The sequence below is a fragment of the Dendropsophus ebraccatus genome, chromosome 2 (genome assembly GCF_027789765.1).
Source record: "Dendropsophus ebraccatus isolate aDenEbr1 chromosome 2, aDenEbr1.pat, whole genome shotgun sequence".
Lineage (NCBI taxonomy): Eukaryota > Metazoa > Chordata > Amphibia > Anura > Hylidae > Dendropsophus > Dendropsophus ebraccatus.
The window spans coordinates 120,050,554-120,075,607 of NC_091455.1; the positions used below are offsets into that span (position 1 = coordinate 120,050,554).

Sequence of the window (25,054 nt, forward strand, 5' to 3'; positions counted from 1 at the left end):
TCAGCCATTCAGCGGCTGAGGAGGGGCACCGCTACAGCTGCTGAATCACTGGGCTGCCTTGAGATGCCACATCTCAAGCCGCAGCTCAAACCAGGATGCGGGACGGGAGAACGGGGCGTCGCGATCCGGGACCCGGCACTGGAACCGTGGAAGTAAACGACCGGCAGCCTCTATTTCCACCCCCTCCCTGACCATACAATAAAAATAACCCCACACTTAGGTTTTATTGCCACACTTACAGATACCTAGGTATTATTGCTTACACTAGGACTTGTAGACTTTTCCTGCTTACAGGTTTCTATTGTTTGTATGTGGATCTTTGTTTCTATGTATGGTTTTTTATTGGTATTCACTGCGATGTGCAGCATTTCTTTGAGTGGTGCCCACCGATTTTAGGCTGTACCCCTGTATAAGAGCTCTGCGTCACTATTCCCATCAGGTTCCCCTGTATAAGAGCTCTGGGTCACTATTCCCATCAGATGCCCCTGTATAAGAGCTCTGGGTCACTATTCCCATCAGGTTCCCCTGTATAAGAGCTCTGGGTCACTACTCCCATCAGGTGCCCCTGTATAAGAGCTCTGGGTCACTATTCCCATCAGGTGCCCCTGTATAAGAGCTCTGGGTCACTACTCCCATCAGGTGCCCCTGTATAAGAGCTCTGGGTCACTATTCCCATCAGGTGCCCCTGTATAAGAGCTCTGGGTCACTATTCCCATCAGGTGCCCCTGTATAAGAGCTCTGGGTCACTACTCCCATCAGGTGCCCTTGTATAAGAGCTCTGGGTCACTACTCCCATCAGGTGCCCCTGTATAAGAGCTCTGGGTCACTACTCCCATCAGGTGCCCCTGTATAAGAGCTCTGGGTCACTACTCCCATCATAAGGCCCCCTGTATAAGAGCTCTGGGTCACTACTCCCATCAGGTGCCCCTGTATAAGAGCTCTGGGTCACTACTCCCATCAGGTGCCCCTGTATAAGAGCTCTGGGTCACTATTCCCATCAGGTGCCCCTGTATAAGAGCTCTGGGTCACTATTCCCATCAGGTGCCCCTGTATAAGAGCTCTGGGTCACTACTCCCATCAGGTGCCCTTGTATAAGAGCTCTGGGTCACTACTCCCATCAGGTGCCCCTGTATAAGAGCTCTGGGTCACTACTCCCATCAGGTGCCCCTGTATAAGAGCTCTGGGTCACTACTCCCATCATAAGGCCCCCTGTATAAGAGCTCTGGGTCACTACTCCCATCAGGTGCCCCTGTATAAGAGCTCTGTGTCACTAGTCCCATCAGGTGCCCCTGTATAAGAGATCTGTGTTATCCGCATCAGGTGTCCCCTGTATAAGAGCTCCGTGTTTCTCAGCGATGACACCCGGTCACTCAGCACAAAGCCGGGCCGCAGCATGGACCTCCTCCGCACTCCCTAGATGCCGCACGTCACTCAGCTTTCAGGCCTAACACTCCAGCCAATTACAGCGGCCGATACAGGGAGCGGCGGGCTGTGCAGATGAGACCAGCACTGTGATTGGTGATCTCCCGGAAGGTGGGTGAGGCCAGAAGTCAGGGACGTCTATTGCCGGAATACCATATCAGCTTCCGGAAGTGGCCGTCACAAGACCGAGCTGCGGTAAAGCTGGGTATGATGTATGCCTGTCCGTACTGTGCTGCCGGCCGTGGCAGGCCGTGATCGTGTGTGTATTCCGGGCAGTACATGTGTCTATAGTAGTGTCTGGGCCCCTCAGTATACATATAGAGAGAGATGTGGGTGAGCTGTATACTGCTATACATACACGCACACACCCAGATCTAAATGAGCTGTATACTCCTATACACAGATGTAAGTGAGCTGTATACTCCTATACACAGATGTAAGTGAGCTGTATACTCCTATACACAGATGTAAGTGAGCTGTATACTCCTATACACACAGATCTAAGTGAGCTGTATACTCCTATACACACAGATGTAAGTGAGCTGTATACTCCTATACACAGATGTAAGTGAGCTGTATACTCCTATACACAGATGTAAATGAGCTGTATACTCCTATACACAGATGTAAGTGAGCTGTATACTCCTATACACAGATGTAAGTGAGCTGTATACTCCTATACACAGATGTAAGTGAGCTGTATACTCCTATACACAGATGTAAGTGAGCTGTATACTCCTATACACAGATGTAAGTGAGCTGTATACTCCTATACACAGATGTAAGTGAGCTGTATACTCCTATACACACAGATGTAAGTGAGCTGTATATTCCTATACACAGATGTAAGTGAGCTGTATACTGCTATACACACAGATGTAAGTGAGCTGTATACTCCTATACACACAGATGTAAGTAAGCTGTATACTCCTATACACACAGATCTAAGTGAGCTGTATACTCCTATACACAGATGTAAGTGAGCTGTATACTCCTATACACAGATGTAAGTGAGCTGTATACTCCTATACACAGATGTAAGTGAGCTGTATACTCCTATACACAGATGTAAGTGAGCTGTATACTCCTATACACAGATGTAAGTGAGCTGTATACTCCTATACACAGATGTAAGTGAGCTGTATACTCCTATACACAGATGTAAGTGAGCTGTATACTCCTATACACAGATGTAAGTGAGCTGTATACTCCTATACACAGATGTAAGTGAGCTGTATACTCCTATACACAGATGTAAGTGAGCTGTATACTCCTATACACAGATGTAAGTGAGCTGTATACTCCTATACACAGATGTAAGTGAGCTGTATACTCCTATACACACAGATGTAAGTGAGCTGTATACTCCTATACACAGATGTAAGTGAGCTGTATACTCCTATACACACAGATGTAAGTGAGCTGTATACTCCTATACACACAGATGTAAGTGAGCTGTATACTCCTATACATACAGATGTAAGTGAGCTGTATACTCCTATACACACAGATCTAAGTGAGCTGTATACTCCTATACACACAGATGTAAGTGAGCTGTATACTCCTATACACAGATGTAAGTGAGCTGTATACTCCTATACACAGATGTAAATGAGCTGTATACTCCTATACACAGATGTAAGTGAGCTGTATACTCCTATACACAGATGTAAGTGAGCTGTATACTCCTATACACAGATGTAAGTGAGCTGTATACTCCTATACACAGATGTAAGTGAGCTGTATACTCCTATACACAGATGTAAGTGAGCTGTATACTCCTATACACAGATGTAAGTGAGCTGTATACTCCTATACACAGATGTAAGTGAGCTGTATACTCCTATACACAGATGTAAGTGAGCTGTATACTCCTATACACAGATGTAAGTGAGCTGTATACTCCTATACACACAGATGTAAGTGAGCTGCATACTCCTATACACACAGATATAAGTGAGCTGTATACTCCTATACACACAGATATAAGTGAGCTGTATACTCCTATACACACAGATATAAGTGAGCTGTATACTCCTATACACAGATCTAAGTGAGCTGTATACTATATATATATATATATATATATATATATATATATATACACACACACATATGTATAGTGAAAATATATACATAATATATATATTAAAATAAATCCTTAGTAGTAGGAGTGAGGTGATCTTTGTATTACTATATTGTGCTGTTGTTAAAGGACTAAACCCAGTGGCCACTACAGTGAGCTCCATGCCCCCACGCTGCTGTTTGTTTATATAAAAGGGGTGAGGCTTAAGGCCGGTGGTCAGTGGTCATGTGCCGTATCTGTTGCCATCACCCCTGAGGCCAGTAATTGGCTACTATGGTCACATGACTCAGTATAGCGCATCAAGGATTTAATATGTAATTTTCATTAATGGAAGAGGCCAGCTTCTATAATGCTGCAGTTGGTCCTCTTTCTTATCCATCAGAATAGCACTGTAAGATGAATGTGCTTAGAAAGTGATTTTCTGTGCCGTGTAGCTGAGTGATAGTGTCACACACTGACCGCACTGTACCTCAGCCACCTACGTACAGGAGAGTCTGCTGGCCATTGGGCCACTAGCCTCCTATTGATGTACAGGACATTCAGTGGGTCCAGGGTGTGGAACATGTTTATTCAGCAGATCCATTGCTTTGTGTTTCAACTGTAGAAGAGAATGTCCAGAGCAACCAATCACAGCTCAACTTTAATGAGCTGTGGTAAAATGAAAGCTGACCTCTGATTGGCTGCGATGTGTAACAAAGGGCATTCTTACTGTAAGAGAGGTTCATGAATCTTCATCCTATATTTTCCTTTTAGCCCAGCATGGAGGAGCCAGACAGGGAGGCAGTGGCCACTGCTGTGCAGCGCGTAGCTGGCATGCTGCAGAGACCAGATCAGCTGGATAAGGTGGAGCAGTATCGGAGAAGAGAAGCACGGAAAAAGGCATCTGTAGAGGCCAGACTGAAGGTAAGCTTTTACCTCTTGCCTCCTCCTCTCCAAAATTATATGCTGTCAGCAGAAGAATTACTGGATTTAAATGGGGCCTTGCCATCTTGTATAGATATGCCATGTATTTAGAAGGAGTAGTCCTGAACTAGAGCTTCTGCCTTGCGCGTCTCTCAGCTATATCTAGTCATTGGTCAGGGTGTCGGCACTGAGGTCCCAACTGATCAAAACATTTGCCATATCAGTGTAACAGGTGTATTAAAATAACAGTAAGGGCCCGTTCCCACTGCGGAAAACAGGCAGAAATTCCGAGCGGACATGTCAATTCTTTCAGTGGAGAGCAGAGGTGCCCTATACTTAAAGGGGTAGTGCGGCGCTAAACATTTATTCACAAAATAACACACATTACAAAGTTATACAACTTGTGTGTGTGTGTTATGTATGTGAATGGCCCCCTTCCCCGTGTTTCTCCCCACCCACGCCATTCCCGGAAGTGTTGGTGCATTATACTTACCGCATTCATGTCGACCCCTGTCCGCCATCTTGTGACAATGACGCCATCTTCGGGAGGCCGGCCAAATCGCTCCATCCGCCCCTCATGCCGGCCCCGCTCTGCTGTGTCACCAGCGGCTCAGCCGCGATTGGCTGAGCACAGTTATGCTCAGCCAATCGCGGCTGAGTGGCTATGGCGCGGCATAGGGGGACCGGCATGAGGGACGGATGAAGCAGTTTTGCCGGCCTCCCAAAGACAACGTCATTGTCGGCGGACGGAGGTTAACACGAATGCGGTAAGTATAATGCACCAGCACTTCTGGGTCTAGCGTGGGTGGGGAGAAACACGGGGAAGGGGGCCATTCACATAAATAACACACATTACAAAGTTGTATAACTTTGTAATGTGTGTTATTTTGTGAATAAATGTTTAGCGCCGCACTACCCCTTTAACACTGAGGCAGTGAGGCAGGTGGAATTACAAACGTCAGGTATTCCACTCGGAATTTTCACCTGTTTTCCACAGTGTGAACGGCCCCTCGGAGTAGGTTCAGACTACAGAATTCACGCGGAGAAGTTCCAGCGGATTCCGTGGCTTGTACCCATTCACGGCGGCACGCATATCCGCCCATGCCATAGACACCACTCTATGGCTGGGCTGATTCCACTCTCCACCAAAAGAATAGACATGTCAGTTCTTTCAGCAGAAGGCAGAATCTGCCCAACCATAGAATAGTGTCTGTGGAGCCATGAACCAAGGATTAGATGGACAGTAGATGGACAGTAAGGATTATGGGCTGATATGTATTCAATGAAAGCACTGCAGAAATTCTAGGAGCACTTGTGACCAGCATTAATGTGCAACATGACATGCTCTGTATCATCAGTCTTCTTCAGTGTGAGATTGTATCATCTATCATGTTTGTTTGGCATATAGTCATTTTTAGTATAACCCTGTGGAGGAAGGATATGTCAGGACACGCTGCTCATATTTTGTGATGCAATATTATAGGTGTGCCTTATTTTCTAACATTTACTTCTAAAACACATTACTTGCCTTTTAAATCCCTCCTGCCCCAGTGTTGATGCCCCTGTTGTCGCCTACTGGTCCTTGTTTATATGCCATCAGCAATGCAGTCCTATATCAGCTCATGACCACAGTAGTATATAGCCAGCATCAGCAGTCCTGTGCTATACCTACTGGCATAAGCGCTGTAGGCATTGACTGCCATGGTACAATAGGGGCAACAGTGCTGAAGGGAAGAGAGATTTAACAGGAGGATTCGTTGTTTTTTTTCTTACATATTTTTAGACTGCCCCTTTATGAAGTGACCCTTATAGAAATGCTTTCTTATATTATTATTATTTATTTATTTATTTATTTTACAGGCAGCTATCCAGTCGCAACTTGATGGTGTGAGGACAGGTTTGAACCAGCTCCACAATGCTCTGAATGATGTAAAAGACATACAGCAATCTTTAGGAAACCTTAGCAAAGACTGGAGGCAAAGTATCAATACTATTGAAAGTCTGAAAGATGTGAAAGATGCTGTTGTTCAGCACAGCCAACTTGCCGCCGCAGTTGAGAATCTCAAGAACATTTTTTCTGGTAATTCCTTTAGAAATCTTCATGTGCGTTTTTTAAACAGAACATGACTTTTGTCTCCAGTTCAGGTGCGGTTTGCAATTAAGCTCCATTCACTTCAATGGAACTGAGCAGCAAAACCCCACCCAAGCTGGAGACAAGAGTGGCGCTGTCTGTGACAGAAACTGGCTATGTTTTTGTAGCACTGGACAACCCCTTTAACTGGTTTAACAACAAATGCATTCCCATTATGGGATATGCCATGCATGGCCTATTTGTGGAAATCTGACCACTAGGCCCTGTGCTGATCCCCAGAACCACGAGGCCAGTTTGAGAGCTGCAACCTCTTAGTTCTAGGCATCAGGCTCCCAGTGATTAGATCCCTCTATAAAGCCCTCATAGAGGTAGTACATACAAGACAGTGACTTTCAGCCTGTTCATATGCACTGAGCAGAGAAGATGGTCAGAGGTGTGGTCACATGATCCCACAGTCTGACCATTATGACTACTGAACCAGAAAATAATGTAGTGTCAGGAGGTAGAGATCAGCCCAATGAGTAAGTGTGCCAGAAGTGTGACACTTACCCCTGGGCAGAGCAGAATAAGTTCACACACAGTAGATTTGGTGCAGACATGTTACAAATGTCCTAATTATTTACTGTTAAAAATTTAAGTCTATCTGTTGTCTTACAGTGCCAGAAATTGTAAAAGAGACACAGGATCTCATTGAACAAGGGGAACTATTAGAAGCACATCGCAAATTGATGGACCTGGAATGTTCTCGTGATGACCTGATGTATGAGCAATACCGAATGGACAGCAAAAATACCCATGACATGAACCTAATTCAGAATTATTTCGGGGAAGTTCAGCATTTGTCTGATGAGCTGGCTAAACAGTTGTGGATGGTCCTACAAAGATCTATAACCACTGTTCGCAAAGATCCCACCTTACTTGTCTCAGTGGTCCGAATAGTAGAACGGGAGGAGAAAATAGACCGCCGCATGATGGACAGGAAGAAACAGACTGGTTTTATTCCTCCAGGAAGACCTAAGAAATGGAAGGAAAAGATGTTTCAGGTTCTCGATAAAACAATTGGAACAAGAATTGAAGGCACTCAGGCCGAAACAAGAGAGTCTGATAAAATGTGGTTGGTCCGTCATTTGGAAATTATCCGTCGCTATGTTTTGGATGATCTCGTAGTAGTTAAAAACCTCATGGTGCAGTGTTTTCCCCCTTCTTACAATATATTCAATAAGATGTTAGAATTGTACCATCAAGCTTTGTCATCTCGGATCCAAGAGTTGGCATCAGAAGATCTTGAAGCAAATGAGATTGTCAGCCTCCTCACTTGGGTTCTGAACACCTATCATAGGTAATGCTCCAGACATGAACATACGTCTGTTCAGTCTTTGCTTACCAATGTAATGCTGCCTGTATATTATGATGAATTTATGTGAGCTTTAAAAATGTATGAAAAATTGGTAATTACTGTAATGGACATTCAGTTTTACCATAAAACATACAGGAGCTGAATGACTAGATACTGCATTTCTATCCCGTTTCTGTAGTTATGCCGTCTAGTACTGGCTGTAGGTGGTAATCCCCTGACCACTTTTAGCTACAATTCAGATAATGACCCTTCAAAGAGTCCCTGGAGTAATAGGCCACTTATTCATATTGTATGCAGCATTATAATATGTATGTTTATTTTATGTTATTCCCTATTCATAACTGGCTGATCTGTGGAGGTCCAACCAATGGGATCCCCATCAGTCACGAGAATGAAGGCCTCTTGTCCACCAAGTGACAGGGGTGGCACTGTCCATTCAATCTCTTTGGAACTACTAAACATAGCTGAGGTCAGATCTTGGCAATGACAAGAAGTGCCATAGATAATGAATGGAGCAGGGGCCCTGCACTGACCTTCATTATCGTATCTATTGCTTCGCCTCCCACAGATCAGCTAATTTTTTCTTTTATGCTTGGGATAATCCATTTTGAAACAGTATGCCGGAAAAAAAGTTAATTAATAATTCTGCTCACCTTTTGCACTCCCTGCTGTTCTGCTGAAGCAGGGCGGGCTATTCAGCACTTCCTAATGTCAGTGTTGGCACAGGGAGTCGCCTGCTTAGCTAAGCATTGGATGAGAATGGACACAGAGACTGGCTGAGTGGCCACTTCCCTGTGCCAGCCACCACCAGGAAGTTGGGGTAGGTTCCATCTGGACAGTGGTGGCTGATCAGTGGAGAAGGTGAGTATATATTTTTTTTCTTTTTTACCTTTTCCACCAACCATGAAACATTTTCCTTGGGATATCTTTTACATTTCGAGGGCAAGGTACATGACAAACACAGAGGGGTTGAAATACAGAACATGAACATTCAACAAAAGCAAGCAAGTATGATAACCATGAGCTTATAAAGTTACAGACTGGTCCAGAAGAAGAGCGTGCATTGCCAATGAGGCTTTACATACATGTACATAGTATTATTAGTATTGGATTCCAGTATTTGCATAGGCATATCACTGCAGGAGACAAGCTTGCCCTACATGTTTCTGATTTAACATATGTTTTATATGTTATATGTTAACACACATTTAGACAGCCAGGTCTTATGGCCACTACTAACAGTATCATAGAGATTTATGACTGTTTGTTCAGTTTATTATACTAATGGATGACTAGGACTTATAGCTCTAATACAGGAGCTAAAATGTGTCCTTATATGATGTAATGAACTGTGCACCAGTTTGATAAATCTCCCCCTATGTGTTTTCCATAGTGCACGGGTGGGGGTGCATTTCTCTGTTACTTGAAGAGCAGATGTTTGTGTTATAGACCACCTCACCCCATCTGGCACTGCACAAAGCATATAAAATTAGTTTTGCCTTAAATTATGTTTTGGATACCTGAGATACATGAAGAGTTTTGTTGCAGCAGTTCATGTGACTGGAAAGTGCTTTCCATTTATGTGAATGATGCCACCATGTACATGGGTTTCTGCAAACCTCATTCCTATAAATACAACAGACATATAAATACCTCCAAATAATTTGCAGTGTGTCAATGTACTCTAAGTTGACACAAACAATTAAACCAGCTATCACCTTATTCCCTTTATAAAGATGATGTAGAAGTGCATGACACTGAGGGTTTTGGGGAATAGTGGGAGATTAAGGGGGTCTTGCTGCCGGGACACCCACTGATCAAGAGCATGGTGTTCACAAAGTTCCCTATGTGAATAAAGCAGTAGTGCACTGCTTCATTCACCATCAGTGGGGCTGATAGAGTATAGCACTTAGCGATCATGGTCAGTCCCATAATCAGGGACAGCCATCCTGTTGATCAATGGGGGTCACCACAGTCAGACACCTACAGTGTATATTGAACACTGTTTTTATGGATAGGTGATAAATACTGTTTGGAAAAACACCTTTAATGCTGATTAAACTTGTATTGGAGGTTTCAATATAATTGCCTGTTTACTGATATTTTTACTTTTACCTTATTCTTTTTTTCTATATTATAGTTCAGAAATGATGGGTAATGCAGATCTGGTCCCAGAAGTAGACGTAAAGACAATGAAGCCACTTCTTTCCCAAGATGTGGTGGACCAGCTTCTACATAAGTACATGGCAACTCTTCAAGTAAGATGTTATTTTTCACCAAAAATAGTCCTGAGTTTGCAAAAAAGTTTGCAGTATATGTGCAGATACAGTAGATTTAATAGACATGAATCGAAGTCTTAAAGGGCATACATACAAAATGTATGGCCTAAATGCAGTGTTATGTGGCTCCAAACAGGAGCAGTGTCTCATAATGTGCAGTAGTCAGCTCACCCCAATATTCATCTCCCTGTGGTTTGGATGGAGCACGTGGGTGGGAAACTCGAGACGTATCCCGGTAGGTAAAAACGCTGGATTCCACAGCTACAATAAAGTTTTTGTGTATATATAAAAAAAACCAACAATTAAAACCATGTGCCTAAGTGTTTCAGGGTTCTCCCCTTAATCATGGCATGGCTGTGATAAAGGGGAGAACCCTTAAACCCGTAGGCATGTGTTTTTAACTTGGTTTTTCATATGCACAAATAAAGAAAACTGCACTTTTTTTGAGCTGTGGAATCTGGCGTTTTTTTTTTTACTGCAGGAGCAATGTCTACAAAAGTACTAGTCTTAGGAATACGTTGTGTCCTTTATGCCATTTTTAAAGGGACTATCCAGAACTAGAAAAAATTGCTGCTTTCTTCCAAAACCAGTGTCACTCCTGTCCTCAGGTTGTGTGTGGTATTACAACTTGGCTTCATTCACTTCAGTGGAACTGAGCTGCTAACATGACCTGAGAACAAGAGTGGCACTGTTTCTAGAAGAAACAGTTTCTTTTCCTGGATAGCCCCTTTAAGTAGTGCAGTCTGGCACAGTGACCCCTTTCATTTTATTCCTTATCTGTATACATGACAGATGTGGGGTCAGCAGCCCTAAATACTGCATAGCTTCAGTGCCAAGTACATATTTTTCTACCTACACCACAGAATTCCTTACTTTGAAAAGTGAATAGATTTCTCCAAATGGAAGTCCACTTTTTGTGTTGTTATTCCCCACTTGTATATGCTTACCACTGTATAGTGAGGTCAGGTAATGCAGGCTGCCCTCCATATCGGGGTCAAACCATATTGTGGATATCAGTCCGTCAGTTTCACTTCATTGTTCTTATTGTAGTTCAGACATAAAAATATAACACTTTTGCTTACATTTCTTTAGTCAAATATCATTGCATGGCTGAGAAAAGCCTTAGAGACAGATAAAAAGGACTGGGATAAAAATACAGAGCCTGAAGCAGATCAAGACGGCTACTACCAGACCACTCTTCCAGCCATTGTGTTCCAGGTAACTTATCACTTATGCCATAACATTAGAGGACAGTAAGAGGAATGGGGCATGGTAGGTGGTTGTAGTTTTATAAGTGCTGTTATGACTATGATACTTGGTTAGTAAGACCAGCTAGGCTAGGGGGGGGGGAAAGTTTGCAACCATTATTACCAGTCCATAACTGGACTCCATTTTCGGCATATCCTCCCTTATATTACAATTTACCCAGAATCTGCATTGCATACTTCTTGTCCACATTTAAGTATATTAATATTGTACTGAATTTATGATGCTGTTCACACTTGACCTAACACGTATTTATCTCTTTTAGATGTTTGAACAGAATTTGCAAGTAGCAGCTCAGATTAGTGAAGAGCTGAAGAAAAAGGTTTTACACTTGTGTCTGCAACAAATGAATGCATTTCTTAACAGGTATTAATAAGTAGTTACCAAAGTTACCAAACCTCCATTACCTTTATTCTCTATTGTTTAATAATGTGAACATGTCTCCCCATTTCATCATAACACTAAAGGGCCCTAAAACAGACAGCAGGCAATGTCTAAATAGAATTGTAAAAAGGATCCTTTAAATAGGATTGGTTGCTGTTAGAAGTGCCAGATTTTTTTAAATGGAGAAGCCAGTGACCTGACACAGGCTGTTATGTGCTACAAAATCCTGTATACTGCAGTGAAACAGCCGGTCTTTTCATCTTTGGGCATTCTGCAGGTATACCACAGTATTGGAACACTTTTTTTTTTTGCAGATTTTCTAATGTATACATGTGGCATTTGAATGAATATAGCATTAAAGTGTACCTCTGGTGTTTTACATTTCATGGTGTTGGTCTCTAACTGGAGACTATGAAGAAGGTTTGGGAAACTCCCTCTCATAAGGTTCCACTGTATGTGGCAAAACCCTTGAAACCATATTCCTGTTTAAAAATCAAAATACAATTACATTAGAGAAATGAATATTGTGCACAGTGCTGCATGTTAAGTCATAAAAAACAAAACAACAAAAACAACACTGGAGGTACATTTTAACCCCTTGAGGACCACGCCCAAAATGACCCTATGGACTGCAAATTTTCATTTTTGTGTTTTGTTTTTTTTCCTCCTCCTCTTCTAAGAGCTCTAGCACTTTCATATTTTTATCTACAGGGCCATGTAAGTGCTTGTTTTTTACAGGAGTAGTTGTACTTTGTAATGGCGTCTTTCATTTTACCATAACATGTATGACAGAATTCCAAATATATTATTTATGAAGATATAAATTGGTGTAATCGTAAAAAAAGAAGCTATATGGTAACTTTTGGGGGGTTCCTGTGTCTACGTAATGCACTATATGGAAAAAGCGACATGATACCATTATTCTATAGGTCAGCCTGAAAAAACAACCATATGCTGGCTTACACATATTTTCTTATGTTATATATATATTTTTTATGAAATCATTATTTTTGCAATTATTTATTACTAGAATGGGCCTATTGTGACTCTCATAACGGTTTTATTTTTTCACCTATGGGGCTGTATGAGATGTCATTTTTTGCGCCATGATCTCTACATTTTATTAATACCATATTTGTGCAGATCGGAAGTTTTTATTTCTCTCTCTCTCTCTCTCTCTCTCTCTCTCTCTCTCTCTCTCTACACACACACATATATATATATATATATATATATATATATATATATGTAATGTAGCAAAAAATCGGTAATCCTGGCGCATTTTTCCCTCTTTTTGTTTACACCGTCTGCGATGACGCTTATTATATTTTAATAGGTCGGATAATTACTCACACTACGGTATATAATATGTTTATTTTTATATGTTTTATTTATATAATGGGAAAGGGGGGTGATTTTAACTTTTATTGGGGGAGGGGCTTTGGGGTATTTATAAAAACTTTTTTTTTTTTTTTTTACCCTGGGGGACTTTTACATGCAGTCTTTAGATTGCATACACTGTACAATGCTATGCCAAAGGGATAGCATTGATCAGTGTTGTAGGCGCTCTGCTTATTGAGCCTGCCTGTGGCAGACTCAACCAGCAGAGCACCGATCGGACCGCACTGCGGGGGTCCAGATCGTTAGCGACAGGGGACGGCCCCTGTCACTTAAACGCTGCGGGGTTTAAGGGGTTAATGACACGCTGCAGCACAATTGCTGCAGCCTGTCATTAACGGTGAGGGCCCAGCTACTTACTGCAGCCAGCTCCCACCTGCTTTGAAGTGCGCTTCGCTCCGGCACGTGCTTCATAACACAGGACGTACTGGTACGCCCAGGGTTGTCTGGGGACAGGCACACAAGGTGTACCGGTACGTCCTAGGTCATCTAGGGGTTAAATCATCTGTTAAAATCTTGGTGCCAGATACCAGGGGACATCTTCAGAGGTCTTGTGGAGTCCATGCCTTTATGGATCACAGTTGTTTTGGCAGCTCAAAAGCACCTATATATTCTACTGGCAATGAACATTGACTGAAATAAGGGTGATGCTCTGTGTTAAGATTGGCTGATCTCACAATATAAAAAGATAAGAACCATGGCACCGTGCTATATATCATTTTTTTTTTGCGCACAACTTTTTATTTGTTAGCATATAACAACGTGAATTTTAACCCATTCACATGAGCCATGTGGCACTGTATTAAATGGACTAAATGAAAGGTGCCACACATGTCAGGAGTCCGATAGGGGTGGTGCAGGGGGCCGATGGGTCACTTAACTGCCAATGTGTTAAACTGCTAATGGCCAGATTCTTAGCAGAGCACCAATCTTATAATCAGTATCTAGTATCTAATCTAGTGATTGCTTATAAATGGTCCCTGGGGGACTTAAGTGTAAAAAAAATATATATAAATAAAGTTTTTAAAAGTGAAAAAAACCCTCTCAAAATAACATTTTAAATCACCCCCCTTTATTTCTTTTCATAATGCAAACCCAAATACAAATAAATATATATGGTATCATTGTGAGCAGAAATGTCCGATCTATTAAAATGGTATTAATCCCACACGTAAACAAAAAATAATGCGAACCATCAAAATAGTTTTTTGGTCGCATCATACATCAGAAAAAAGTTAATAAAGAGATTAAAAGTCCAATTGAAACCAATTGTAGGGGTTATAATAGAGGAAGTGTAACCCCTTCCCACATTAGGACGTACTGGCACATCCTAAGGCAGGTAGTAGGGTTCAGAAAGGGGTCAAGCCATGACCCCACTTTGAACCGCGCAGCCCCAGGCTCCTATCAGCAGCCAGGGACCACGGCTATTAGCCATTGCTGCCGAATGCTGTGTTCGGCTACTTAACCATTTAAATGCTACTGTCAAAACTAACAGCGGCATTTTAATCTCTATAAAATAGTCTTCTCTGGTTGATTGTGAGGAGGCAATCCGTTGTACCTGCTGGCCCAGTAGTCAGCAATGACACTGATCCCGGCTCGGCACTGCCTTACTATGGACTCAAGCAACCCATAGTGATCAAGTTCCAATTACATAGGTTAGTGCCAGTACATAGCTATTGCATTAATCTTTATGTAAAATATGTAAAATCAGTTAAGTGTTCCCTGTAGCCCCCTTGTGGGGATAAAGTTAATGCAGTAAATAAAAAAATAAAAAAAGTTCATTTTAATAATAAAAAATCCCATAATAAAAGTTTAAATCAACCCCCTTTTTCCCATTTAATAAAAATAAATAAATGAGTAAATCAACATTTTTGGTTACACCACGTTTGCAATCGTATGAACTATATAATTATCACATTCCAGATCTCGCACGGTAAATGGTGCAAACTTGGTGATTTTTGGTCATATCAAATCCAGAAAAATTGTAATAAAAAGTGATCAAAAAGTTGCATATATGCAAGCAAGGTACCAATAGAAAGTACAGATCATGGCGCAAAAATAACACTCAGCCCCATAGATGAAAAAAAAATTAAAGCGTTATAAGGATGGTAATAGAGCAATTTTTTAAACACATTTTATTGTTTTTAATGGTTTTATTTTTTTAAATAATAGAAGTAGTAGGCTCTCTAGCTTAACTCCCCTTAAATTATCCAAGTTAATATGTATAGTCTTAGATATATATCGTTTCTGGTTATATCATAAATGAGCGATTATAATAAGTCAGAATTGTGTATAGGGATAAATAATTTTTATATTCATAAGATGAAACAAATTAAAAATAAAATTAACCAGTGAAGAATACAAGCAAAATTAAAAAACACACCTGTATCAAGATTCATAAGGCTCTATAGGCATATATATCAGTATATATCTTCATAGTATGATAATCACAGGAGTATATATATTAAAATTCTAAGTGTAAAACACATAAAAAACATAGCAAAGCTTGAAGGATGTTTCATTAAAAAAGGGTATCTTTGTGTAGTATATTTAATAAACGACTATTTTTCATAAATGATTATAGCAGTACAAACGATGCTCTGTTCTTTCCTCAGTAATATGTTGCAAAGTGCAAAGACTTTGCAACATATTACTGAGGAAAGAAGGGAGCATCGTTCTGAAACGCGTCTAATAAGAGTTGCAACGTTATATATAGCAGAAAGACGCATTGTGCACAATATATCACCAGTCCGCACTTCAGATCTGAGCACCCAGCCACATTGGGAGAGGCAATCAGACATGAAACATACCTCCTGAAGCTCCACAAATGTGAGAGACAAGATCTTTGTGGAATACTCTGTGGAAAACCTCCCGAATGAAGGATCTCTGAGCAGGCGAAGTTCCATATCCATCTACATGCTCCTTACTAACTGCGGCCGCAGATCCTGCAAACACAGAGACTTGGGACTGGTGAGAGGTGTACTTTCACCGCTTTTATTCTATTTTAACTGTATTACCTCTGCATATACGAGAATAAGTGATATAATGTATCTCAAATCAACTAACAGAGGAACAGTTCTATATTTACCATAAGCACAGTGACTACAAACCACTGCGACCTGCAAGGGCCCTGCAGAGTCGCATATGGACAAGATTGTACTGCTATAATCGTTTATGATAAATAGTCGTTTATGAAATATACTACACAAAGATACCTTTTTTTTGTTTTTAATGAAACATCCTTCAAGCTTTGCTATGTTTTTTATATGTGTTTTACACTAAGAATTTTAATATATATACTCCTGTGATTATCATACTATGAAGATGTATACTGATATATATGCCTATAGAGCCTTATGAATCTTGATACAGGTGTGTTTTTTAATTTTGCTTGTATTCTTCACTGGTTAATTTAATTTTTTATTTGTTTCATCTTATGAATATAAAAATTATTTCTCTCTATACACAATTCTGACTTATTATAATCACTCATTTATGATATAACCAGAAACGATATATATCGAAGACTATACATATTAACTTGGATAATTTAGGGGGATTTACGCTAGAGAGCCTACTACTTCTATTACTCATATTTGCTGGTTCTTGGTGCCAACCAAGTAGTGCACTCGCTGTACACCTCTCTTCCTAACAGTACTGTTAGGTTGAGTTCTTGAACTTTATTTTTTTAAAAGCAGTCAGAAAAAAAAAATTATACAAGTTGCATATCATTGTACAGGTAGAAAGTGAATGACACTGGAAGAGATATAGAGTAGATGGTGAAGGTATAGCTGGGGGGGAGACAAGTTTAGGGAGTGTTATAAGCGTGTCTGAAAAGATGAGTCTTCAGGGCACACTTGAAACTGTGGGTGTTGGAAATAAGTCTGAGGTCTTTGGGTAATGAATCCCAGAGGACTGGTGCGGCATGAGAGAAGTCTTGGAGGCGGGAGTGAGAGGTTCTAATTATGGAAGATCATTAGCAGAATGTAGCCCACTGGTAGGATGGTAGGTGGAGATAAGATGTATGATGGTGCAGAATTGTGGAGAGCTTTATGGGTGGAGTCTGAACTGAATTCTGGATTTAATGGCCAACCAGTGCAGTGACTGGCACAGGGGGGAGATGTCAGTGTAACAGCTGGAGAGGAGTCTGGATGCTGCATTCAGGATAGACTGGAGAGGGGAGACCTTAGAGAAGGGAAGACAGATTAGTAGGGAGTTACAATAGTCAACATGAGAATGGATCTTAGTGACAGTAAGAGTCTGAGCTTTGTCAGTGGTAAAAAAGGGGCGGATTCTGGAGATGTTTTCGAGATGTAGATGACAGGAGCGTGCAAGAGCTTTAACCCCTTAAGGTCAAAGCCAATTTTCGTTTTTGCACTTTTGCTTTTTCCAATTTATGTTTAAAAGGCCATAGCACTTGCATTTTTTCACCTAGAGACCCACATGAGCCCTTATTTTTTGCGAAACCAATTGTACTTTGCAATGACAAGCATTATTTTTCCATAACATATGCTGCGAAACTGGAAAAAAGTCATTTGCGCTGTCAAATTGAAAAAAAAAAGGAATTTGTTTTGATTTCGGGGAGTTTTGCATTTACACAGTTCGTCCTATGGTACAACTGACTTGTTATGCATGTTCTCAAGTCGTTACGATTACAACGATATATAACATGTATAACTTTTATATTATCTGATGGCTTGTAAAAAATTTAAACCATTGTAACATATATATGTTCCTTAAAATCGCTCTATTCCCAGGCTGATAACGCTTTTATCCTTTGGTCTATGGGGCTGTGTGAGGTGTCATTTTTTGCGCCATGACATGTACTTTCTATCGGTACCTTGATTGCGCATATACGACTTTTTGATCACTTTTTATTAAATTTTTTCTGGATTTGATGCGACCAAAAATGCACAATTTTGCACTTTGGGATTTTTTTTGCGCTGACGCCGTTTACCGTACGAGATCAGGAATGTGATTAATAGTTCTGGCAATTACGTGCGCGGCGATAGCAAACATGTTTATTTATTTATTTATTTATATTTATAAAATGGGAAAAGAGGGGTGGTTTGGACTTTTAATGGGGGAGGGGATTTTTTATTAATAAAAAACATTTTTACTCTTATTTTTACTTGAACTAGAAGTCCCCCTGGGGGACTTGTATATAAACTTGTATATGTATATATGTATATATACTTTAGTATCTGTAGGCACGGTCACTTTACCAATTCTGCACGTTAGTCTGTGGAGTGGTAACTTATTATTATTATATTATGCACCTTTTTATAGAATATGCTTCACTACTGATCATTATGCACTGTCACTTTAGGATTATTGCTATTTGCGTTATTGCACTGTATTATAATGATACATTTATAAATTTTGGCTTTTAGATACCTGGCTTACTATCAGGGAAGGGTTAAATCCAAGTCCATCAGTGTAGAATAGGAGCGGGTTGTTAACACTGCAGCTTCGGTAGTGCGCATGTCCGGGATGTATTGGCAGAAGAATCTTCCAGTCCGGTGACAAGGGGCGTTGTGCGCATGTCCGCCTGCGGTTCACGCGGCGGATATGCGTTCCACCGCCATCTGCCTTTCTTCTGGACATGCGCCGTTTATCCCCGGAAATGACTTTACGCAATCCAGCATATTTAAATGGCACATGACAGCTCTTAGACACGCCCCTGAGGAAGCGCGAACCGTGAAACGTACGTTGGGGAGAAGCTGACATGGGTTAGTGGTGACAGGCTTACAGGCTTGCAGGGTTATGGTTTTTCTTGGGTGGTAGATAGTCGGGCGGACACTCCCCATTGTGGGAAGCTTGGACTTGGACTTAAAACCTCCCGTGTGTTTACTAGTGTTGGCACTGCACTGATTATTTATTTGTGTAGCCTTTGCTGTTGCCTATGATATTTACCCCACCATGTCAGTTTAACTGGAATGCCATAATACACCATGTTATTTAATTTTTAAAATGTTTTTGATCATGAGTTTTGTTATTTATGAATAAAGATTGTTGTTATTATATTTAGTCCTTTTGTTGTGTATAATTGTATATAAACAGCACTGATCTCTCATAGAGATCAATGCTGTGTATCTACACAGCAGAGATCGTTCAGATCTGTAATCCATTGCACTGGCCTGCTGCAGGCCATATCAATCTATTGCCGAGCCGGGATCAGCGTCATTCCGACGCTGAGGCCCGGCACGGGCAGAAGAACGGATCCCCCCCCCCCCCCCGCGATTGCACTATGCACCAGGGACATGTGGATCAAAGCCTCTAAGTGCAGCTGTCAGGTTTGACAGCTGCACTTAGAGGCTTAATTAGCCAGCGCGGCAACGGGACCCGCGCCGGCTAATAGAGGCACTGCCCGACTGCACATGTCAGCCGGGATCAGCGCCGTTTAGAGCGGGGTCCCGGCGGGACGCCGCACTGAACACCCCCCGCGGCACCATGACATATTAGATACGTCATGGGTCGCTAAGGGGTTAAATATAGAGAGTAAAACATAGATCCAAGTCTAGCATAACCCAAAGACATTGAGCTTAAAGCGTAACTGTCATATTTTTTTTTTATTGCACAAATCAGTAGTATAAGCGATTTTAAGAAACTCTGTAATAGGTTTTATCAGCCAAAACAGCCTCCTTCTGTACTCAAGAAGCAATCTCCCAGCCTCCCCCCTGACTTCTTATCTGTGCATTATAAGGCAAACACGTCTTCATTACAGAGAAGCCAGTGAAGACGGGCTCTGCTCTCTCCATTCTATCCTAATGGAGGGGGGAGGGGCTGAGGGAGATGAGGGAGCAGGAAGAGGTGACATGAAGGTCAGCTGTTTCTAGACTCTCTGGGCACCTAAAACGCTGGATTCAGGGGTCAGAAAGGTCAGTGCTTATCTAGGAACTTACTGAGAGAAGATTGCAGGGTGTTGTGCTGTGCAGGACTGCTCCATGCTCAGTCACTCCTAACAGCCCCTCCCCTCTCCATAGCCACATAATGGAGACAGAAATCCTGCTGCTTCTGAAGGGAGGGGGGAGGCTAGGAGATTGCTTTTTCAGTCCAGAAGGAAACTCTTTTGGTTTATAAAATCTATTACAGAGTTTCTTAAAATCGCTTGTACTGTTGATATTTAATGTTTTCAAAAAATGACCCTGAAATGACAGTTACGCTTTAATGCACAGGAGTTATGGTAGTACCACAAACTGAGAGTGAGATGTCGGGTTTAGGTTGGTTAGAGTGAGGGAATACAAGAAGTTCACTTTTAGAAAGATTACGTTTGAGAAATAGAGAGGTAATAATGTTAGAGAGCACGGATAGACAGTACAATTCGTGCCGCAAAAAATAAAGGCTCACGTGGGTCTGTAGGTGAAAAAATGCAAGCACTATGGCCTTTTAAATACAAGGAAGTAAAAAGTACTAATTAAATAATACACAATAAACTATATAAACTTGGTATCACTGTAATTGCACTGACCTGCAAAAGTTAAACTGTCACTTTTATTGTAACTTGCATGTTAGGACAAAATCCCCCAAAGTTTTCAAAATTTTTCTTTTGTTTTAGTTTTTCTCAATATTTTGGTTCTGCTGTACATTTTAAGTCAAATAAAAGGAGTCATGAGACAGTACAACTAGTCCCACAAAAAACAAGCCCTCATATTGCTCTGTATATAGAAAAATAAAAGTATTGTGTTTTAGAAGGCGAGGAGGAAAAATGAAAGTAAATCCAGACACAAAGGGCTTAAATAGCTGGTACAATATGAAGTATACATCCTATATATGACTTCAGTGATGGCTGTGAGCCTTAAGCTGACATTTCCTCCCTCCTGGGTCTTGATCATGTCACTGTCTGTAGAATAGTAAGGGCATCATAAGTAGCATCCCAAATATAGTGTGCACAAAATGATGAAGACATGTAAAAATAGAACAACATAAAATAGTAATTAGAAAAAATATTTATGAAACAAACATCAGTAAGGCTTGTGGTGATCATAGCAGGGTTATACAGCCCGGGGGGGTTCACATTAAGGGCCATGTATGCCTAAATACCATATTAGATTACGTGATTCTGTTTGTAAATGAGGCATTTCCAGAGCCATTACAAGGCAGGATAAAGGCCCCATTCCACGGAACGCTTCGGCCGATAATCGCCCCGTGGAATAGAAGGCAACAATCAGTTGACATCGTTCATGTCGGCTGATCGTCGCAGTCATTTGTTTTTCAACATGTTGAAAAACAAACGACTCGTAAATCAGCTATCTGCTGCTGTTGCTCTGTGGAATAGACACTGCTATATGCTATGGGCTGCCCGGACGATCTAGCAATCCACCCCCCCCCCCCCCCCCGGACTCACCTGCTCACTGCTGACATGTGGAATGGTGGCGGCAGTGAGCGGTGAACAAACAGAGCTCGTTTGCTTCTCCACTTGGCCAATAGGTCCTTTTAGACGGAGCGATAATTCGCCCGATCGCATGATTAACGATTTTGAATGAATAATGTGTTTTTTTTTATAACGATCAGCGTTTAGACGGAACGATAAATCGTACGGAAAAATCGTTTTGCGATCGTCTTACGATCGCTTAAGCCTATCTCACACATAGGTGAAATCGTTGAAAGAATGTTTACACTGAACGATCTACAAATTTTTTTGCGAACAATCAACGACTATTTGAGAACATGTTGAAAGATGTTGAACGATTTCTTGCTCGTCGCTTGATCGTTCGCTGCGTTTACACTGAACGATTATCGCTTAAATGCGATTGTTATCGTGCAAATTCAAACGATAATCATTCCGTCTAAAAGGACCATTAGGTGTGCCTTCTATCTCACCAATTATGATAACACATCACAAGGCGACCCCACCTACATAGAGCTACATAGGCATGATGTTCATATATATCTGTTCTGTGATACCTACCTGGTTTCTTTACTAATGTTTATAGACTTATTACAGGATTACTGTATTCAGTTACATTTATAATGCCATTTAGTTACGGTTTAATAACTAAGCTTGTTTATGGCATTTCATGCTTTGTATGATAGCTATGGTTATTTTGCTTTTCTATTTGAAAGATTTTTATGTTCCTGTGTACATCTTATACAATATGGCACAGTACATATTTGTCTGCTCTGTGATACCTACCTGAATGTTTTGTTGCTAATGTGTACAGATTTATTACATGATTACTGTATTCAGTTACATTTATAATGCCATTTAGTTGCTATTTACTAACTAAGCATGACTTATGTTCTATTTTGACATTTCTTCTTTTGTACACTATGGGAGACGTTAATGGGGGTCTTAAATAAAGCCTATGCATGCCTCTTAGTAAACCCGGTTGGCCCTGTGCAACAAATCTACACCTGCTTCCAGCAGGGGATAAAGCAGCTATACGCCAGGGAGAAAAGGAAAATCTGCTCCTTCTCTCTGGCTTACACTCTGGCCGCAGCCTTCATAAATGATGATAATAATGATAATACTAACAATCTAAAATCCAACAAAAAAAGATGAATTAGATATACAGGGGAGCACAGTGGGTCTTAGCTTCTTCTCTTCCCATGTAGACAGAAATGCCCATACATTTTATAGAAAGTACGGACTGGAGGATACAACAACAAAATTCACTTTGTATAGTACATTAATAACTGCAAGAATAGTGTCAGATTTTCTCTTGTCTTCATGTGTGTTATATATTGGACAGCTTGCAATGGGTAGTTTACACCAGTTTCTATGATAAATGGACCTTCTATCTTAAATGTTGCATCCATTTTGATGAGTATTGTTTTGTTTACAGGTACAGTGAGGAGGCGCAGCTCTATAAGGAAGAACACTTAAGGAACCGACAGCTTCCTGCGTGCTATGTCCAGTATATGATAGCCATCATTAACAACTGCCAGACATTTAAGTAAGCCTGTTTACTTCTATGTGAAGCCATATGAGTTGTCTTGGACTGCTTGATGTTGAAATGCCCTCTTTTGCCACATGGACAGTTCATGTTCAGATTGTTACCTGCAAATGTGAGAGTTGTGGGGAGGAAAGCCCCCCTGTAATGGTGATTTCCAGTTCTGGCAGCATAGTCCTGGAGCTGAACTCCCTATGGAGGCAGCCCAAGACTTGACCATTACAGGCAGCTTATTATTATTGTGAAGAGGCACAAAAGCAGAGATCTCACTGTAAAAGCTAAGGAAACCTTTACATTACATTTAGATTTAACCCTGTATTCTTCATTCCTACATATTTTAAAGCAACTATAATGTCTTGTTTTGTAGAGAATCTATTGTGAGCCTGAAAAGGAAATATCTCAGGACCGAAGAGGATTTCATGGCATCTGGTTCTGCAAATATGGACACCATATTGGACAACATTGCCCATGATGGATGCAAGAGTCTTCTAGCAGAAGTATTTATGGACTTAGATGTGAGGTTTACATAGTTTTTTTTCCCTACCCCCAGAATGTGAATAACTCCTTGCAGCTGGCTGTAGAATAGGCTTGATAATGTTTTGACTAATGGAGCATTGAATTAGGTCTCAGCCATACGGATAAGTGCTTGAAATTTTCTTTTACACAGTATTTAGCTTAAATCTTTACTTAAACAGACGTGTCTTGTTGTTGAGCCCTTCTCTGATCAGAAGTTAAAGTATAAAGAAAGATTGCATCAGTGTGATGCAATCCATAGGTGGCCCCTCACTCCGTCATTTATCCCCATAGAAGTCTATGACAAAATATTGACAGACAAAACACAACAATCACTGAACTCAGGGAGAACAGTGAAAAATTCCAATGGAGTACTCATTTACGAGTCTCCATTGATTATCCCATACAAAATTTAAATATGCAAAAAAGGGGTCCGTGGAGCCTCAGTTACGAGTCTCAAAACACGGGAATAGCCAGATATCCCTCTCTCCGGAGAAGGAAGCCCATTGCCAAGGGGTGCCTCCTAGTGGGGAGAGCACCAAACCACCCTGATACGTAGTCCCTCAGGTCCTCACTCTGTTGCGAGCTTTAGGACCTAAATAGGGAAACACCAGGGTGGCCCCTGTGAGTCAAAGTCTAACTCTGTGGCGAGTATAACGACATAAGACAAGGGTTACCAAGGTTAGGCATCCATCCACAGACTGCAGTTTCGGGGTATTTGCCCCTCGTCAGTGTGGAGCACTCCATTGGAATTTTTCACTGTTCTCCCTGAGTTCAGTGATTGTTGTGTTTTGTTGGTCTATTTATCATTGCCCCAGTAGCCAGAATCCTGCTCCACACTGACGAGGGGCAAATACCCCGAAACTGCAGTCTGTGGATGGATACCTAACCTTGGTATCCCTTGTCTTATGTCGTTATACTCGCCACAGAGTTAGACTTTGACTCACAGGGGCCACCCTGGTGTTTCCCTATTTATGGTCCTAAAGCTCGCAACAGAGTGAGGACCTGAGGGACTACGTATCAGGGTGGTTTGGTGCTCTCCCCACTAGGAGGCACCCCTTGGCAATGGGCTTCCTTCTCTGGAGAGAGGGATATCTGGCTATTCCCGTGTTTTGAGACTCGTAACTGAGGCTCCACGGACCCCTTTTTTGCATATTTAAATTTTGTATGGGATAATCAATGGAGACTCGTCAATGAGTACTCCATTGGAATTTTTCACTGTTCTCCCTGAGTTCAGTGATTGTTGTGTTTTGTTGGTCTATTTATCATTGCCCCAGTAGCCAGAATCCTGCTCCACACTGACGAGGGGCAAATACCCCGAAACTGCAGTCTGTGGATGGATGCCTAACCTTGGTAACCCTTGTCTTATGTCGTTATACTCGCCACAGAGTTAGACTTTGACTCACAGGGGCCACCCTGGTGTTTCCCTATTTAGGTCCCAAAGCTCGCAACAGAGTG

General features: G+C 41.4%; 1 protein-coding gene across 4 annotated transcripts in view; it reads left to right on the forward strand.

The window, feature by feature from the left end:
• Window positions 1–1,523: 1,523 nt before the first annotated feature.
• The window catches only part of EXOC3 (exocyst complex component 3), a 30,084-nt gene continuing 6,553 nt past the window's right edge, over window positions 1,524–25,054 (forward strand). The window contains exons 1-9 of one of the 4 annotated variants that reach the window (XM_069958192.1): window positions 1,524–1,617; window positions 4,262–4,411; window positions 6,272–6,491; window positions 7,161–7,842; window positions 10,001–10,118; window positions 11,232–11,357; window positions 11,671–11,771; window positions 22,976–23,086; window positions 23,451–23,598. In XM_069958192.1, the coding sequence (XP_069814293.1) occupies window positions 4,268–4,411; window positions 6,272–6,491; window positions 7,161–7,842; window positions 10,001–10,118; window positions 11,232–11,357; window positions 11,671–11,771; window positions 22,976–23,086; window positions 23,451–23,598 (1,650 nt within the window). In that variant the 5' untranslated portion in view covers window positions 1,524–1,617; window positions 4,262–4,267. Of the gene's footprint in view, window positions 1,682–1,730; window positions 1,752–4,261; window positions 4,412–6,271; window positions 6,492–7,160; window positions 7,843–10,000; window positions 10,119–11,231; window positions 11,358–11,670; window positions 11,772–22,975; window positions 23,087–23,450; window positions 23,599–25,054 lie in introns of those variants that run through there. The other 3 variants (XM_069958191.1, XM_069958190.1, XM_069958193.1) reach the window with 3 other exon arrangements.